This window comes from Hyaena hyaena, unplaced genomic scaffold, assembly GCF_003009895.1.
Source record: "Hyaena hyaena isolate Hyena2069 unplaced genomic scaffold, ASM300989v1 scaffold_75, whole genome shotgun sequence".
NCBI classification, from domain to species: Eukaryota; Metazoa; Chordata; class Mammalia; order Carnivora; family Hyaenidae; genus Hyaena; species Hyaena hyaena.
In genome coordinates this window covers 2,981,973-3,002,276 of record NW_024080707.1, presented here as the reverse complement: position 1 = coordinate 3,002,276, position 20,304 = coordinate 2,981,973, and the positions used below count along the sequence as shown (strand labels likewise).

General features: G+C 41.2%; 1 protein-coding gene across 1 annotated transcript in view; it reads right to left on the bottom strand.

Moving 5' to 3' along the window:
* PDE4B (phosphodiesterase 4B) overlaps positions 1–20,304 on the bottom strand; it is a 354,431-nt gene that overhangs the window by 26,978 nt on the left and 307,149 nt on the right. Inside the window, exon 6 of the mRNA XM_039233423.1 lies at positions 8,388–8,500. Coding sequence (XP_039089354.1) covers positions 8,388–8,500 — 113 coding nt within the window. The remainder of the gene's footprint in view (positions 1–8,387; positions 8,501–20,304) is intronic.

The window sequence follows — 20,304 nt, the reverse complement described above, 5'->3', positions numbered from 1 at the left end:
TAAAACGGTAAAATTGAGTCATGACGATGAAATTTATTTTCAATAGACTCACTAAACTTCAGTCTCTGAAGGCCTTAGGTTTCAAAAGCAGTACATTTTTAAGTTGCAAGTAATTAGCAGAAGGAAGCGCAGGATTGATGAGCAGAAATGCATGATTAATAGCCTTTAAACTCTGCTCCATAAAGAGAAAAAGACTATCGGTTACTTCTTGAAGAGAAAAAGATTATCAGGCACTTCCCAAAACAGAAACAAAAGAAACAGAAGTTTTACTGTCTTCTTCATTTCTAAATAACTTAACAGTCCTTTCTTTGTGGAAACACTTGGCTACTTTAAAGTAAATCAAACAAAGGAAGTTACAGTAAAATATCCAGGAGACTAAACAGTTTGGCACCAGTTGAGGGAAACATCACGTACAAATGGGCAAGACACAGAGGGGCTGACAGGTCCCTGAAAAATGCTAAGTGGAGAGATGTGCTGGGATGCACATCCACTATTGGCATAGTGCCTTCAAGAGTGTGAATTCTATTGACTGTGGCACAAGTCTGCCCCAGTATCTCTGGTTTGGCAAGTCTTGGCTTCCAGAGAGCTTTGGATCTCCCTTTGCTGAGCACGCTGTTACTTATATGTAAATGTTTTGGAAAAATAGTGCAAGAGTAAGCTCCACCCCTGGCTGTTCTTTCATAGATAATAATGGCACTGATTTTGGAAGCTTTTTGGATTGGAACACATTCTAAAAGGAAAAAAAAAAAGACACGAAAGAAGTATAAAAAGTGTGAAATAGGGGCACCTGGGTGGCTCAGTTGGTTGAGTGCCTGACTTTAGCTCAGGTCATGATCTCACTGTTCGTGAGTTCAAGTCCCACATCAGGCTCACTGCTGTCAACCTGTCAGTGTAGAGCCTGCTTCAGATCCTCTGTACCCCTCTCCCTGCTCCTCCCCTACTTGCATTCTCCTTCACACAAAAAAACTTTAAAAAATTTTTAAAAATGTGAAATAGACATTTATTCCATTAATATATTGTCATTCTATTGTTCAAAACTAGTATTCTGGATTTACGTGACACTCAAAACCTAGTTATCTGATTTGTTTTTCATATGGAGCAAAAGGCTCCCCTAAAATGACGTATTTATCAGATTTTTATAATATAATGCCGTCTTATCGGCTAGCCAGACGTGCAACAGTGGAAGGTAAGGTGCTGTCACTTCATTCCTGCTTTATTTTTAGGATTTGATCATGTGGGACTTTCAAGCGAACTAGCAGAAATACTGGGGAAATGGATTAGAACTCAGTGAAGGAAATGGTCCCATAACTATCAGTGCAGAAATGCTTAAATTAAGCAAAATAGATTAAAAATTGAAATTATTACAAAGCACGAAACTTTCAGAATCTTTGGTTTGTTAAATTTTCAAAGAATAAAACTTAGAATATCCAATACACTCTCAATAATGATGTCGTCTGGAATGTTGGTGTTTGGAGCGACAGCCAAGAAAGAATTCTTGAGATGTCTTCAGTGCAGAAAGGTGGTTTTATCAGAGCGTGGGGACAGGGCCCATGGCAGAAAGAGCTACACTGGGGTTGTGAAGAGTGACGAATTATATACTTTCAGGTTGGGAGGGGATTAGGGATAGTGTAGGTTTCTAAGGTATTTTGGAAGCAAGGCTTAAGGACCTTGAGGGACTAGCTGCTGTTAGAAAAAGGTCATTTATTACTGTTTAGTAAAAACTCAGTCATGAGACCCTTCAGATATATATCAGTGAACCATAAGCTTGGAGTGTGATTGCCAGCGTACATCTTGGGGGCAGGTAGAGATAAAGGAAGTTCCAAAGGAATTTTTATATGTTTAAGTAGACTGACAGGGTTGTGGGGCACAGATTGCCTTTTGCCCTTAGCGAAGTGTCATCATTGACGCAGTTGAGCTCCTAGAGGAAGGCCTCTCTGCCTGTCTCACGGACTTGTCAATGGGCTGTTAAGTCATACAGAAATTTAATTCTTTTCCTTCTTAGTTTCCCACATCAGCTAATACAGCTTGGAAATTTCCCTACATTAATTATTGCTACTGATGCAATGCTCCTCTGTTCCACGGTCTTAGGGCATATATTAGAAAAGATGTAACATACGATGAAATTGCCCCAATTAAATTTGAATGATATTTTTTAAAAAAAGACTAGCCTCTCTCCATTTTCTCTTTAGGTTGTGGGGTGAATAAAAAGGGAATTTGGGGGTAGGTTGTCTTTTAAACAAAATTTCACTGTCTTCTCTTAGGCCATGATAGAGAATTTTGGAAACATAGATCCTGAATTTAGCGAACTGGTCCCCAGTAGGCATCAGATTAGTTTAATGCTGTTATTCACATTTTTGAAGAGCGCTTTACAACTATTTTCTAGAAGTATGGTTATTCTCCTCCCTCTTCTATGTTCAGAGACACTGCTTCCCAGCCGGGAAGATTGAGTTTAAGATTATTAAGGGATGGTCTGGAGGCCCAGAGGATGGCAACTGCAGACTAGGATTTTGAACCAGACCTAAACAAGCAGTGACGTCCAGAGTTAGAAGAATAAGACCTCCCAGAAATGATAAAATTCCCTTATACGGGAATTAAATACCTCTATATTTCTAAATTTATCTGTTCTAGTGGGATCATTGATGATGAGTCAGATGGCCCTGAGTGTGAATCCTGCTCTCTTCTTTCCCTAGGCAATATAATTCAACTCTTTAAATCAATTTACTACAAAATCAAGATAATAATAGTATCTATTCCAAAGGGCTGCTGAAAGCATTAATGACGGAATGTAGGTAAGGAGCCTAGCACAATGTCTGCACCCATAGCATACACTTGCAAAAGGAGTTTGCTTGTCTACTATAACCGTCCCAACAACAAACGCAAGAGCTGCAGGAGACCATGGAAATGGTCTTCTCCAACTATTTTGTTTTGTAGATAAAGAAAGGCAAAATTTCAAAATGATTTGACTGTTTAAGATAACATTGCTAAATGGAGGCAGAGATAGAACTCAAACTCATGGCTTGTGCCCGTAGGCTCTTTGCCCTTTGCTGCCTCCAGTTCTGTATACACCTGAGAGGCAAGTCAGAAAACTTGGATGGAAAATATGTGAGTACCCCACCTGGCTGTCAGAATTGATTTTCATTCTAATCTGTCTTCTAATCCAAGTCACCTCTAATGTTCATGGGGCCACATACATGTGTTTAAATAGACAGAGATACAATTTGAGCTACCTCCAATACTCCTTCCTTGACAGCCATCCCTTCCTAGCAGCTTGGAAGGCCACCATGAAATGTGAATTCCTGGTTATGGCAGTGCAGGGGGACCTAGTTCCTGGACATGCTCTGTCCCATTTCTTCCCTAAGGAACCCACGTGTAAGCTTCCGTACTCCCTCTGCCATGGCCTGCATTTTCAAGCTCCTCCCACACACCTCTTCCAAGCCACACTGCTGCCTCTTGGCTACTCCTTGGGCCTAAGGGTGTGAATTCCTGCAGCACATCCAGGAAAGAGGCCTGTACAGGCCCCGGAAGCAGTTCAGAGCCATTGGGTAGAAAATGCACGGGGTCCAGTGGATGCAGTGTGGTCTGGAGCAGGAAGCACAGCTGCCCCTTAGCCCAGCTGCCTCCTCACCTCCTGGAGCAGAGCACAGCTAGAGGAAGACCAGGCGAGGGCCCTCTTAAAGCAAAGGGTCCTGGAAAAGGACCCCACTTGCCCTAAGGGTGGCAATGCTCTAGTCCTATCACCTAACTGTGGGCAAAAGTGGAATTAATCCCTTTCAGAAATTGGTCACCTGCCTATCACCTTCCTGACAGTGCTCTAAGGTGAATCTGTTGACCAATACAACCTATTTCCTTTATGGTTCTGCTGGATCCAACATTTCTCATGTTTATTGATTATTGAGCTAAATAGAAAAAAGGACTCACCCAATTGCAGGGCAATCAGCCTGTCATGATCACATTCCAGTATCATGCAGCTTGGATCCCAAGTGGCTCCAAGCTGGTGAAATCACATGAGTTTATTCTTTCTCACCCAAGAGCACAGGCAATTATTTGCCTTTACAAAGGTTCAGTAGTCCAGTACAGACACACCTGAAGAACCGGAAAGATAAACCTGCATAGCCAGAAGGACTCACTTCCCCTGCGATGCTATCTGCAGCTGACTCCATGATGCCTTCAGAGAAAAAAGACCTTCCATCTCCCATTCCCATCTTGCATATTTCCTTAGCAAACACTGATTGAAGTAAGTGCTGGGTCCTGGTCCTTCATTCTAAAGAGACCACTGGTATTATGGAGGACCGCTCTTTTCAACAAGGAAACATCTATTTTCACCGATAGAGCCCAAACCTTTGTCCTACACATTAAACAGCCCCAGGGCAAAGCTAGTCAAGAAAGAAAAGGATAATGGAGATGTTTGTGGGGAAGTTAGGAGAGTGATAAGTTGCTTGAACATAGCTCCTCGTTGAATACCACAGCATGTTCATCTTTTGAAAAACATTCAGCATGCTGAGTATAAATGACCCCTCTGAAAACTTTCACCTGAAAAGTTGAGGCAAGAGACTCTACTTCTCAGTCAAAGCTCCCTTTCCTTGTCATTCACAGCTACGCCCGACTGGGATCGTTTCATGCCCGTCCTTCCTCAGCTACTGTTGTTGCAACTCTGTACTTTTCTGACTGAGTCTGTCAGGAAGGAGACAGGAAATTCTAGTCACCCGCACAGCAGCTGTGCCATTCCTCCTATCCTCCTCCAATGACGTCGGCTGGCTTTGGTGACACGAGGTCAGGAACTGAGCCACAGTGAAGGTCAGGAAGATAGGTCAGTGTTTATGCCGTTGTGGGGCTGGGGATCCTGCTGAGGCTATTTGCTTTCTTCCTTGCTATACTGTTTCTCTTTCCGTTCCTCTTTTTACACAGCACAGCCAAAGCATCCTGTTTTCAAAACATCTGACTGTTTTGCCACTGAGGAACTCATGCTCTGATGCATTTCACTGAAGTGTATGACAATTCTTCTAATGCAAGAGGCGATAAGAGTTGAAGCAAAAATTAATGAACGAGTCTAAGAAGCCAATCTGTCGTTACAGAAAACAACTCTAACATGTCTAATTGAACTTGGGCTACTGGCAGAAGGTTCCCTTGACATTCTTTTCATCTTGAAAAACAATGTCATTGCCTCATAAAACCGCTTCATTTATTTCATCTTGTAATTCTTGGGGAAAGACAGCCTATAGTATTATCCCACCTGGCTGCATCTTTCTCTGTAATTCTGGAATTCCATTTGGCCTGTGGCCACCATCAAGGGATGAGGGAAATTGGGGCCAAGGAGAAGACTTTCTATGAGTCCCAGAAACAGTTCCTTCTGTTGCTCTCAGGCTCTGAAGCACACTTGGGAAAGCCAGTTATAATCTTTGATGTCACAGTTTCCCTCAAAATATAAAAGGGTTAAGAAAAAACAATAAACACACAACCCTACCCAGCTGGGTAAATATGAAAGACTGCTTGCTTTTCCGCTACTAGCCACAGTCAACGCTCACTTATTTGCATCTTCCCAAACACCCTCAACACAAAACACTGGTTTTCCCACCACCACTGTGGAGTAGGTAAAAACTCAGTCATCACTTAGCTGATCAGAACTAAGGACCTATAGTTTTTGCAAAGATGTAGTGGATGCTATTAATAAGTTATCATTCATTAATTTTTACTACACATCAGGTGCCTTGCTGAAGATTTCGGATGCATTATCTCACTAAATCTTCACGGTAACCCAGTAGGGTAGAGTACCACTTTTTCCCCTGTTTCACAGCTAGTAAATGGTAGAGATGGGATCTGAACTACAATCTTTTGACTCCAAAGCCTATGCTTCTCACATACTTCCCTGTATAGAACTTCACACTCACGTCCAAGTCTATAACTCAGAGATTTCCCAGAGCTCCTTTGTTCAGTGAGGGTAAGCAAAAATGACCAGATACAACTGCATAGTAGTGATAATGATAATGATGATGATGATTGTATTTGTAAACAGTGACTTGGATGGGATGTTCAAATAATTTCAACCACATTTAAACATAAATGTGGAATTTTACTTTTTTCCACAAATAATTTAGTACCCAGAAAATGGAATACAGACAAACTTCTTCTTGGTGGCCACAAAATATTCTTATTATATTATATTACTTATATCATATCATATCATATCATATCATATCATATCATAACGTGCCATGGATTAAGCTTTACCTGAGACAATTATCTGGATAATCAAGATTCTGGGGAGAGGGGGAGGGAGAAGTTCACTGAGTAAAAAGAGAGATCTTTTTACAAATGGAATTGACTTTAGCTGTCAGCTGAGAATTATTCATCTACTGGATAATTGCTTTGCCTGACAACCTTTCCACTGTACATATCAAAAAATAGGTGAAGCTGCATGCCTTCTACTTAAGCTAACTGTGTCAGCATTAAGGTTTAGCCCTTTCTTTAGGGTTAGGTCTATTCAACTTTCATTGCTTCCTGCACAAGACACCATAAAGTAGGAGCGGAAGCCTTAAACGATTGGAATTCTCACCAATTCCACACAGTCTTTGGTCTTAGAGCCTTATTGACCATTACACTGAGTATGAACAATTTTTAAATAAATTTGCAAAATAATGTGTAACTTCAACACTCCAGACACAAACCTGTTTAGAATTTATAAGACATCAACACTCCAAATGAAAAATAATGACAAGTTGTAGTTTCTCAATGAATACTCTTTTGTCCCCTGCAACTAGTTGTCTACTTTATCTTAGTAACTCAAGAAGAAAGTTCAGCATGTTTTCTTATGGTGAAATCTGCTAAAAAGCTACCCCTAAATATTGGACCTACATCTCATACGGGCATCAATGCTCACAACATGCAGTAAACAGAGGATCTGTTAATGCTTCAAAACAGACTAAAGCATGTGTGAAACTCTTTCTGCTTGGAGTTCAGTGTGGTTTAGAGAAGTTATGCAGTTGAGCCCTCCTCATGGGGAAGCAGTTGGTTGAGTTTACAACAGCCTGGAAAATCCCGAATTTAGCTTTTAGTTGAGAACTTCAGAAAAATGTCAGTAAAGAGTTAAATCTCAAAACTTTTCTTTTTTTTCCAACTTGAATCTGAACTAAAATTTGAGAACGAGACTTATTTTATTTTTTGCCATTTCATTAACCAAGAAACAAGAGTAAGAAGAGTCTATCCCTCCCCCTCCAGACCCCTTCAAGACCTCCTAAGGACACAGCGCTCCCTCAACTCATATCCCTTGAGCAGGAGTCAGTAAGCCTCATAGGAAGAGGTGATACTTTTAATGTCAGGAAAGAGGGAGGAGGGACACACATTCACTAGTGAACCTCAGGGCTGGAAAGGGCATGTTGGCAGGTGTGGAACAAAACCTCTTCCGGGCCCCCAGAACCGTAAGATAGTAAGACAATTCTTCAGGCTAGGATGATTGAGGATTCTTATAATGAATACTCTTAAAGGTACAGTGGTGAAGCTTTCCATAAAACCCAACAACAATAAATATATACATGCAAACACATACATCGTATATATTTATAAAGTCAACATTCTCCAAGGGCAGGGGACAAACAAACGAAAAGTGACAACTCTCACTACATAAATTAGCACTCTAAATCCAGGTGTTAATTAAACAAATGATATAATGACAGATAATTAAAACTCTTCAACACTAAATTTTGTCTGGGGATTGTAAGTAAAACTATTTCTTCACAGTATGGGTGGAATTTAATCTCAAGTCCACATTGCAAAGCAGCAAACTTTAAAAAAAAACTTTTTTGGAAACAGAGTATACTCTTTCTTTCTTTCTTTCTCTTCTCTTTCTTTCTTTTTTTTTTTTTTATCTTAGTTAATGCCAGCATCATAAAAGAAATGTTAGAGAATCCCAGAATGTCCTTCTGAGAAGAATTTCAGAACTTACAGAACTTCAGGGTGAACCGTTCTCCATTGATACATGGAGATCACATTATTTTCTTATTCAAAAAATATGTCTAACACCTGGTAGCAATGCAGCATGTTACCATTTTACCCTATGAATTCATTCAGATTTTACCTTCTGACAGTTATTTTTTGAAAAAAGGACTTTCGTTTGTACAGTTAATAAACACCTCTCCCCTTAAACAAATTCCAAACTACATCACTAACAAAGAAGTTTGGTTTCTGGGAATGAAAGCGGACTGAGGATTTTTAACTTTTGCTGTAGTGGCATCAAGATCCAAGCAAAGTGTGGCTCTTGGGGACAGAACCTTCCGAGGCAGCTCAGCAAACCCGGTCTCACCGCCGCGTCCTCGGATGCACCCCCTGCAGGAGGCAGAGGCCGGAGAGCCCAGGGGAAGCCGGGGAGCCCGAATGAATAAACGGTCGCCCCTTACCTTGTTAGAAGCCATCTCACTGACAGAGCGGTAGGTCTGGATGGTCTCTAGCTGGTCTAAGCACCAGTCCAATTCCTCCAGCGTTTCCATTGCTAATTTTTGATAAGATTCTTCTGCAAACAAACACACAGGCATGTAGTTAGGCTGGAGCGGCTGCAGGCTGTCCATAGCCGAGTCCCCGCCGCCGCTGATTCCGGAGCTACTGAAGGTGGCCCCGTGCTCCTTCATTATTTGCGCGCCGACTCCTTCCTTCCAGCTCTCTCCACCAGGAGAACAAATCACCGCGGTGCTCTGCCTGGGGTGGCGGGTGCCAAGTTTTCACCACCACCCCCCTTTTACCCCCCCCGCCTGGGTGAGGTGTCCCTGATCTACCAAGAAACTTCCTCCGAGGAAGAAGGCGGGGAAACATCTCTTAGAGGCTCATCTGCATACATGTGTCCTAAAACTAAACGCAGAAGCAGTGAGTTTTCTCAGGCTCTCTCTGCCTTAGTCATCCCGGGGCTCTTTAGGGTGCGTGATGTCATTTCTGAGGGTTTGCAGTCTGGAAGAGAAATGAGGAAAGCATTTTCTCATTTGCTTTTCTTCTAAATGAAACATAGAGTCGAAAATTTGGGCGTGGGGCTGGGGGTGGGGAGTGGGTGCTGCTGACAATTACGCTGGAAGTCTAGGCAGTCATTCATTCAGGGAAATGTGTGCATGTTGGAGACTTGTAATTCAGCAAACACTGACCCGCACAAGCAAGAGGCGTAGGCTATTCTCCCCTCTTCTGAATCTCTCCTTTAAGATGAGGTTTCCCTGATAAGACTTAGGTTATACGTGAACACTTTTATTGGCCTGAAGTCTCAGCTCTTGTTATACTAAACAAAGCTAAAACTTCTCTTCTGCAGCTGCCAGGGTCACAGGGAAATTCTGAACCGGACTTTCAGGTGGAGCCAGATGTGAACACTGCAGATTTTCACTTTGATTAACGCCGGGCTCTGCTTCGTGGTGGTGGGCAGACTTTCTGGAAATATTTCTCGGTGGTCCATTCAAAAAATTTTGTCCTTAAGATCATATTTTTGCTGGATAATAAAGCTCTTTCTGAATGTTCACAACATGTCATTCCATACCCAAAAGTCTGTGAGTCTCATATTCAACATTATTGACTTAAGCACTCTCCATGTTAATAAACACTGAATTAATGTTATAAATGCTAGATGCATTAATGATGCAACAGTTATAAAAATCAGCCAGACTCTCCTGCATACATGACTGATTTTGAGGGGAACAGCATTCATTAATTCTATCAAGCCTTTCGGAATGCAGGCACACAATAGGCGCTAATAAAATTTAAAAATCTTGTATGGAATTCTATTATAGAGAAGACTACACACATTCCTGTCAAATTTAGAATATATTTTTCATATGTTCATATAGAAATCCAGGGGAGACCACATAGCCTTTTATTGTCACTTGAATAATTCTGTGTGTGTGACACTCACACTAAGTAGGAAGCAGATAAGAGAATGAGCAGAAGGGTGATTCCAAAGGACTAGAATCACTTGATCACAGATGCACATTTCAAAGAATAGATGGTTTTTTTATCCGTCAAACACGCAGACACTTCAGGATAATGAGGGGTTAAAATTCAATATCCTGTATGTCATACTTAAAAAGCCACAAAACCACTGGAGGTGACTTCCTCCATTTTTTTTCACACTCCATAAAACTGTGCAGACAAGAATTGAGGTGTTTTTAGTAAAACCCACTTCAAGCCAGACTTACACGTTCCTTCTCTCCTTTCCTCCTCAATTTTGGTCTGCTGCTTCAACATGCAGAATCTCCTCACTTACTCTCTAGGGTGTCCAACACACCCCCTTGTCTCCTCTATTTCCTTCCAGAGGAGCACTTCTTCCAAAGAGGCTTTCCCTGAGGAGCCAGAACCCTCCCATCCTCATTCCCAGCGTCGCATCAAAGACCAAGTCCGACCACTTCCCAGCTACTTGGCCTTGCTACCTTTGTGTCTTCCATACCGCAACTTGTGGTTCGCAGTAACTAAGATGCTCAGAGCCTTTTGAATTGGTCGATATGCAAAATGACCATGAGATGATTGATCTATCTCATTTCTCCTTCATGAAGAGGGAAAAAAGGGGTCAGTCCAATTCCCTCTCTGGCTTGACAAAGGAAATACAACAATCCTGACAGCAGAAGGACTAGGGAGAAGGAGGACTCTCTTCAAAGATCCACCACTAAAGGGTTACCTCTCTAGCGCATTCACTATTACCCAGAACAAGCACACTTGAGCTCCTAGATTTGGCACAGTAGTGAGATGCCAGTGACTGGCCAATGGATCTGATAGGCCCTTACACAACGGCCCCTTCTTATTCTGGTCAGCTACAAAATTTTTAAGTGAAAAGTTTTGTAAAGTTAGTGTTGAGGTTAATGAGGATTTGTTCTTTTTGGGACTCTTAATCTATAGTCAAGACTTGGTTTGTGTCCCATGATGGACACTTCTTATCACAGTAACTAAGGCAAGTGGCACAGATGTCAGAGTGGGCTAAGTGTATGGGCATCAAAGCCCAGCTACTTCTGGGGAAAGCCAAAGGAAAGGACCGGTGATGCTCAGCACTGGCCTCCACACTATAACTTCCGACTCCAGCACCGGATCCAGTGCTTGGTCCCTACTGGATCCTCAATAAATACTCAGAGGAATGCCCAAGCAGCCTCAACTATCTAGAGACTTGGATATCTAGAGACTGAATGGTGTATCTGTAATCCCAAGGGAAGAGCACCAGCTTTGGAGTGAGACTCACACATTTAGAGTTTCTCTTCTGCCGCTTACTATGTGATCCTGGACCTCAGTTTCCTACATCTTAAAATAAACGATAAGAATATTTATCTCTTAGTTCTTAGCAGATTATCAATATATAGGAACACAACTATTAATGGTAATCAAAGTAACCCAAAGGCCTGGCATTTGGGAGTAGGGAAGAATAGGAACTGTGTACTCCGCAAGGGGATTTACAGTCAGGATCAGTGACATAATGTGCAGGGTCCAGTGCAAAATGAAATTGCAGGGCCCCTTATTCAAACAGCAGGAAAAGTGCTGTTAAAGGTAATGAAAGCATGAAGCTTTTTTTTTTTTTAATTTCTTCTGGAGCTTCTCTCCTTCTGAAGCTGTCATGGTACTGCTTTGTTTTTTGCTTCCTGTTTAAATAAACATTTTATTTTACAATAACCTTAGATTTACAGAAAAGTTGCAAAGCTAATATAGAGTTTCCACATACCCCACATTCGGGTTTCTGTATTGTTAACATCTTACGTTATTATGGCACATTTATTATAATTAATGAATGGCACGGTGTGTTTTATTTACTCTCTAATATTGTGTTTCCTCAGGCATGAGGATACTATGAGGAGAGTGGATACTCTCACAGGACCCCAGGCCCTGCATCCTGTGACTTAGGGCAGGATGGCACTCACAAGTTGCTGCCAGCTGCCAAATGGATGTGCTGTGCCCGAGCCCAGGGCAGGCTCTGGGAAAGTCAGGCATCTCCTTTCCCCACAGGACCCATGTCCCATTCCACAGCAGATCAGTGGCCTCTATGGGCGGTACAAGGTCTACGCTGGGGCACACTGGATACCCAGAGCATGGGTGTGCAAGAGGCTCACCCCAACAAGACATAGCCTCTGTCTACCATGGTACAGCAATGCCAGCCCAGGCCAGGGATGGCTGCTACCATGCCCCACCTGAGACTTCGCAAGGCACACATGCCCAACTCAGACTCTCTCTGCACCTGCACCCAGGCCCCTCTGGGAATGGTGGCAAGGAGGGGGTGCTGGATGAGTCTCGGGGTGCCAGGGGTCAAGGAAACAGGGAGCTGAGTATATGTCCAGGGAAGATAGGCAAGTGGCAGAAAGAAGGTGGGACAACGTATGAGCCAAGGCTCTAAGCCACTGGAGTACACTCCATCTTCCCATCAGACTTCATTTACAAAACACAAGATCAAAGATAAAATTATTATGAGTCTCCAGGCAGCAACTATGGAACCCTGCTGGATGTGGGGCTCTATGCCTCTTGCCCACGTTGCATGCCCACGAAGTCGGTCATTTCCTGTCTTGCAAAAATGGCTCTGGGAAGGAACAAAGCTTAATATCACAGAAGCAAGTCTCAAGGGGAGAAGAGCAGGTGATGGGACCTTGTACGGTCATGCGGTTGACCCTATTTATCAAAAATTTCCAGAGGGAAGAAAGATCAGGGAGAACCAACCTCCTGTTCTTCCCTTCTTTCCCCCTTTCTCTAATAAGAGTGGCAGAGGGAGATTCACTCTCTCTTACAGGTCTGACAGGTATTACATTTGACCCTGAGAAACAGGAAGAGAGAATGGGTAAATAATTATAGCTAATATTAGTCTGGTAATAATATGTGGCATTCATAAAGCCTCTTCTCAAAAGAGTTCTAAGCACGCTACTCATCTATCCTTGCAACATGTCTGTGATAGCCACTGGAGAGGTATGATTATCTCTAATTTACCTTAAGGCACAAGCCAAGAAGTCAGAGGTTAAATTACTAGGGCAAGATTCCTGGAAAGACCCTATCTTGGTCTATGAAATAGATTCAGCTCCACACTGAAAATGCATGGATTCCTGAAAATGCTGATTTAAAATGGAATCCTACCCTTGGGTATTTTCTATTTAAGATTGTGTAATTGCTTTCTTAAATTTTGTCACTTCTTCAGTCGCCTCTTCCCTTTTCTGATGTACCTAACGCGCTCATGAGCACATGGAGGCTGTGCAATATTTACTCAGAAGACCTGGTATGGTACTTCATCTTGCTTCAGCGGCTGACCTAAGGCAAGTTACCTAAGATTGTTAAGACTAAATTTCTCTTTCTGGAGAATGAGGGTAAAGAGTACTTACCCTATTCTCACAGGAGAGGTAGAATAGGAGAATATACACAAATCCAGACTTTAAGTATTATGCATATTTCATAAATATCACATTGTTACAGATGGGATATAGGTGCATTAGAGAAAATGAGAAAATTACAGAGAAACAGAAGTTTGAAATGATAAAAATGTAACATTTTTACTTAGCTCACTATTATTAATCGCTTTGTGCATATATGTTCATGCATGTGTGGCGATCACACTATACAAACTGTTGAGTAACATTCTTTTTGTTCAGTAACAATCTCCCCTTTGCTTTTTAAATAATTTCCCATTTCAGCTAATAGCTAGCCCACATTCTAATTTCCCCAGTTTTTTTCCCCCATACAAATCTAGTAGAAATGTGTGTGTGTGTGTGTGTGTGTGTGTGTGTGTGTGTGTAGAGAGAGAGAGAGAGAGAGGGTGGGGGCTGGAAAGGAGAGACCCAGAAGTCTGAGAAATCTCAGACTGGCCACAAAGAGCTGGCTCCTCACAGCTGGAAAATATGGAAATAGATTTTAACAGTAATGAAGCCAGTGGCCCAGCTGGTAACAAACCTCAGGTGCCCTAAAAGTTGGCTCCATACCCAGTACAGAAAGTGTTATTACCTCACTGAGCTCTCAGAAAGTGGAGACAGAGGCCATTTACACACCTATATTGTTTAAACTTTGAAACTCTAAGTACCATAACCCTTAACAGAGATGAGAAGTTGGCAAGTGAAAACATTGCATTACAGCCCAAATACAAATTTTCTACAAACACTATCTCAATGCAATTTTTTGTTGAGGTATGATTGACATACAAAAGAACTGTGCATATGTACTGTGTACATCTTGATGAGTTTGAAGATAAGCATACACCTGTGAAACTGTCACCATAAACAACATCATTAATTTAATCATCACCTCTCAAAGTTTCCTCCCTGTGTGTGTGTCTGTATGCCTGCTTGTGTGTGGGATGAGAATATTTAACAGAAGACCTACTACCTTCTTAACAAATTTTTAAGTAAATGATATATTATTAACTAGATGCACCATGCTATACGGTAGTCTTTAGGACTTACTAACTTTGCATATCTTAAACTATGTACCTTTCTACCAACATCTTCCCAATCCCCTTTTCCCCAACCCATGGTAACTACCATTCTACTCTCAGCTTTTATATTTTTTACTATTTTATATTCCTGATATAAGGGATCATTCTAAATGCGATTTTAAGATACCTCCGCATGTATCAGATATATCCATCAAGGGACACCTGGGTGGCACAGTGGGTTAGGCATCCAGCTTTGGCTCAGGTCGTGATCTCATGGTTTGTGAGTTTGAGCCCTGCATCGGGCTCTCTGCTGTCAGCACAGAACCCACTTTGGATCCTCTAGTTCCTTCTCTCTCTGCCCCTCCCCCACTCATTCTCTCTCTCTCTCTCTCCCCCCCCACTCCCTCCCTCAAAATAAATAAATAAATAAACTTAAAAAAAGAAACACATCCATCAAGTAATTCCACTTTCTACCCAAAGAAAGCACATGGAAAAGAAATGTAAATAATCTTTTATATAGCGGTCTCACATAATCGAACTCTGCCCAGTTGAGAAAGTGGTAGTATCACAAGGTTATGTAGTGGTTAGATCAATTAGAACAACTGCCATATGTAATAACAAGGATGAATCTAATAAACATAAATGTCAAGCAAAAGAAACCAGGTATCGAAAAGTACATAAAAATGGAATTCAATTTAAATAAAGTTCAAAAGTGGCAAAAACGAATCTATGATATTGGAAGTCCAGATATTAGTTACTGTGGAGTGCTAGTGACTGGAAGGGACTTAAGGACAGGCTTCTATGGGGCTGCTAATGGTCCCTGTCTTGCTCTGACTACTGATTACCTGCCTCTGTTCATTTTATGACAATTCACTGACTCCTATACTTGTTATTTGTACACTGTTCTCCATCTTTCTGATTTTCCATGCATGCTTTCTACAGATAATCCCCATCTAGGGAAGTCTATTTACAAAAACAAAGAACAGGATTTCTAAAAAAAACAAAATCAAAAAACAAACAAAAAATCCCCAAACCCCCCACCACATTTCCTTTCCTTTTGTTCAACAGAATTTGAATAAATTTGAAAAACAGCTCCCCAAATTGGTTAGTTTTATATTGCATAGACCAGGATGCTCCTACTAACTCAAAACCCAGTGGAACAGATTGGAGTCTGACTCAAATGTTTATAAATCCTGACTCTGCCACTCATTTACTAGCCGTGTAACCTTAGACAAGGTGAGCAGCCTGACTATGACTCTGTTTACAGGACTATGCTTCCTGCAAAACAGGAAGACAGCATAAACTAGCTGTCAGAATTAAACGGAAGCAATATATGCCAAGTGTTAGGTACAGCGCTTGGCACATGTCAGGAACTTTCTGTTGCCTCCCTACCCCCTCCCAGAGTGTCCCTTCCACTGTATGACCTCAGATAGGAGCTGCCTCTTGGCTAGGTTAGAGTTTGGTGGCATTCACTTCTAAAATATAGACCTGCCCTGATGTATCATTCCGCTTTCACCAAATCCTGACACACCAGGTCAGTGGACTCTCAGAAGTAGAGAATTGTACAAGAAGACTGTTTGTTCATTTATTCATTCCACAAAAATCCACTGAGAGTCTAGTACATGTCCAACATAGGTGGGCATGCTGGGTGCTGGGTGTCACAGCAACCAGAAGACATGGCCCACTGCATCGAACGATTATATAAGAAATGTCTTTCCCGTTCTCTAAAATGATCAGTCTGTGCAACTGGGTGTCTTAGCAGCTTCCTCCCCTCCCCTGCCCTCTGCCCCAGATTTATACAGTGCCTTCGTGAAAATTAGAAAAATGTGACCCCTCTTGGCAGACGTAGCCCGTGGGCAGAAAGCTTGGGAAGTGACGCATGGGCTGAATTTCAACTCCCCTCATCACCTGGCTGAGTACCTTTGATCAGTACCCAAACTACACAATGACCTTATGCAATGGCCAGGTGGCCCATGGATATGGGGGCAAGCTAGCATGTAGCTTTCCCTGTCTGACTGGGTGACTGGGCGTGCTCTGTAAAAGCAGAGCACAGAACTGAGTCACAGCAAAATCCACACTTTTAACCTCAAAACAAAGCAAACCCTTGACATTGAAAGGAAAGTCTCCTCAGACCTTCCCTAGCTCTTAATTTGTGAATACCGTAATAACTGAAATAGCATTAAATAGGCCTCTATAAAATAACTTAAAAATTTAATTTGATAGACTAATTATTACCTTTAAATACAGTTTTTGTTTTTGTAGCAAAACATCTAAAGCAAGGGCTCCATAGGGAAAAAATATGAAAGAAGTCCTTCATCAGGAAAACTAAGAAACCACTCTTCTGATCCTTGGAAGTGAGAAGTGTGTATTAATTAGATTGTCTGTATTCAGCTTATGACTCTAGCTTTATCCACAAGCTTCTAGCCCTGTAGATGTCCTCTCTAGGTTCTTTGTGCCTTGATGTTAGCAGGCTTTTTTCATTCCTCTATTCCTCCTCACAGTGTAATAAGTATTTGTTAAAATGCAAAATAGTTTCATACATATGGAAATCAGCCTCTCTTTATTTCAGCGTGGTAGGCGGGGCTATTGGCCTGTTTACTTAGTGGCCTTGGTTATGATTTTTTCCCCTTATATTAGCAATACTTTTCATTGTAAGTGCTTATGTCCAAAGATATTTCTTTTCTTTCGATGAATATTTGGTAAATGAAATGTACCCGTGTCAGAGTGCAAGATTTCAAGAAGGCATGTTGCTTTAACCTGGGGTAAAGCATTCTCAGAACAAATCACAAAAACTGGGGGACATTTCTACATTCTGTAACACACTGCTTCCAAAGGCAGTTTGTAAGCCCTATGTGGCCTTTCTCTAGGCAGGACTTTGTTAACGTGTCTTTATAAATATGGAACTTCGCAATTGCACATGACAGGGATTTCACTGTGGGTGGATTCACTGCCCTCAAGAGAAATAACAGTGAAAAGTAGGTCATTTTGATGCTGATTTCTTTAGCAAACTCCTCTAAGACTGCAAGTTAAAAAAAACTCCAATCACAACTAGCTTTTGTACACATAACTTGACAGTTTACCGAGTACTTACATCCCTTACAAATCTCAGTGTTTCCTTGAAAAATACATCCCATGAGATAGAAATTATTATTTTGTATTATAATTATTAAACTTTTTCCATTTTGCATATGAGGATATAGAGGCTTGGAGGTGTCTAATGATTTGCTCAAAGCCACCCAATGACAGAGAGAAAGAGAGAGAGAGAGAGAGAGAGAGAGATTGAGAGAAAAGAAGGAGAGAGAGGGAAGGGGGACAGCCAGCAGGGAAGGAGAAAACCTAAGTTCTCTGATTCTAAATTCCATGCTAATTTTTGCTAAGCTATGGAGCCTGTTATAAACAAATGATCCTATGTTTGCTTTCACCCACGTGGGCTTAGACAAAACTGTTTTTGAGATGCCAGCCTCAAGCTCCATTCCCCTTCTGCCCTACCTCTCCCTCTTCCAACATCCTTCCCCTTACAGAAACCTGCTCTTCAGAAGGACTCTGATTTTGGCATTCACTTACTAATGAGAATATGTACTCATCGAGGCAATAACATCCATCATCAATGTGAGAGTGCACAAGGAACTCCATTACCCCCCTGTGTTAGTGTTAAGAACAATGACACAAGGCAGTGATTAGAGATGGAGGTAAGTTGCTAACCAAATATTTTTCCAATACATTAAATATATGCAAGAAATATTTATGAAGAATATACAGTAGTGGTTAAAAGCTTGGTCTCTGGAACCAGACTGCCTGGGTTCATATAGTAAAGTTAAGGTCACTTAACTTATCTCTCCATGCCCCAGTTTCCTCACCATGTAATGAGAATAGTAACAGTATCTATATAATGGATTATAGTATTTAATTAGTAAAATGAATGTAAAATGCTTAGGATAGTATGTAGTGTATTATAAGTATCAGATAAGAATTTAATTAGTAGATTTTTAAAAAATGTTTTATTTCAGTATAGTTCACAAACAGGATTATGTTAGTTTCAGGTGTACAACTTAATGATTTCACTTCTCCATAGATTATATTACATTCATCACAAGGGTAGCTACTGGCTATCACCATACAAGGCTGTTATAGTATCATTGACAATATTCCCTATGCTGTGTCTTTTATTCTTGTGACTTATACATTGTATAACTGGAAGCCTGTATCTTCTACTCCCCTTCACCCATTAATTTTGGCCATTCTCCCTCTGCCCCTGTCCCTCCCCTCCCCGACTCCCTCCCCGCTCCTGGAACCATCAGTTTGTTCTCTGGTATTTACAGGTCTGATTTTGCTTTTTGTTTGTGTGTTTATTCATTTGGTCTTTTAGGTCCCACATATGAGTGAAATCATATGGTATTTATCTTTCTCAGTCTGACTTATTTCACTTAGCACAATACCTTCTAGGTCTATCCATGTTGTTGCAAATGGCATCATCTCATCCTTTTAATGGCCATGTTATATATGTACACACACACAGACACATATATACATACACATACATATACACACCAATATATATACACCATATTAATATATACATACACACACTATATGTATACATTATCATATATGTACAGCTATATACATATATATATATATACACACACACAAACACACACACCAATATATAAACACACCATATTAATGAATAGATTTTCTGAGTGCCTATTCTGTCATAGACTCAGCTTGAAACTCTAAGGATATAGTGGTAAATTTTATGACATTGCTTTTGCTTATTTGAAGTCTATATTCTAGTAGAAATAGACAATTATACGAGAACTTATTTAATTATAATTGGGAGAGAAGCTAGTAAGAAGTGTAGAGTGTCCTAAGAATTTGCCACAGGGATAACAGGAGACCCGAAAGTCTGAGAAGTGGAGATATGACAGAGAGAGTTCAGGGAAGGTGTACCTCGTAAGGTTATGATTCAAAAGAATAAGAATTAGTTACAAAGGAAAGAGAACATTCTAGGCATGAGAAATATCAGGTTGTGCTCAATGAACTGAGAGCAGTACATGTAGCAGGAACACAGAGACAGAAAAAGACTAGTACAAAGTTTGGATCTGGTCATGCAGAGCCAAGGAAGGCCATGGAGAGGACTTTGGACTTTGTTCTGGAAGCAGTGGGAAATCGTTCTGCAGCCTTATCAGAGGAGTGGCCTCACCAAATCTGAATTTTAAAAAGATCACTGTACCTACAATTTGAAGAATAAACCTAAAGGCAGGAAGGAGGCCAGTTAAATTGTATTTAAAAGCCCAGGATCTGAAGGAAGACAAATATGAGTCCAATTTCTGGCTCTGCCATTTATTTCTTTAGCAATGTGAACCTGGATGAGCTACTTCATTTCTGTTAGACTTAATTTCCTCATCTTTCCCACAGGGTTGTATATCTTTCCCACCAGATTGTATGAGGATTAAATGAAGTATCCACAACAAAGCACTTACCACAGTACCCAGCACCTAGTAAAGTATTCATGCCAGTTGCTAGTAGCATTTTTATCGATTTTATTGCAGTAACCTATGCAAGAGTTGGTGGTCATTAGAATGACATGGCACTGACAGACACATGAAACGATGCTCAGCATCCCTCCTCATCAGGGAAATACAAATCAAAACCACACTGCGATATCACCTCACACCAGTCAGAGCGGCTAAAATGAGCACATCAGAGAACGCTAGATGCTGGCGAGGATGTGGAGAAACGGGCACCCTCCTACACTGTCGGTGGGAATGTAAACTGGTACAGCCCCTCTGGAAAACAGTGTGGAGGTTCCTCAGGAAACTAACAATAGAACTCCCCTATGACCCAGCAATAGCACTGCTAGGAATTTACCGAAGGGATACAGAAATGCTGAGGCATAGGAGCACACGTACCCCAATGTTCATAGCAGCACTCTCCACAATAGCTAAAACATGGAAAGAGCCTAAGTGTCCATC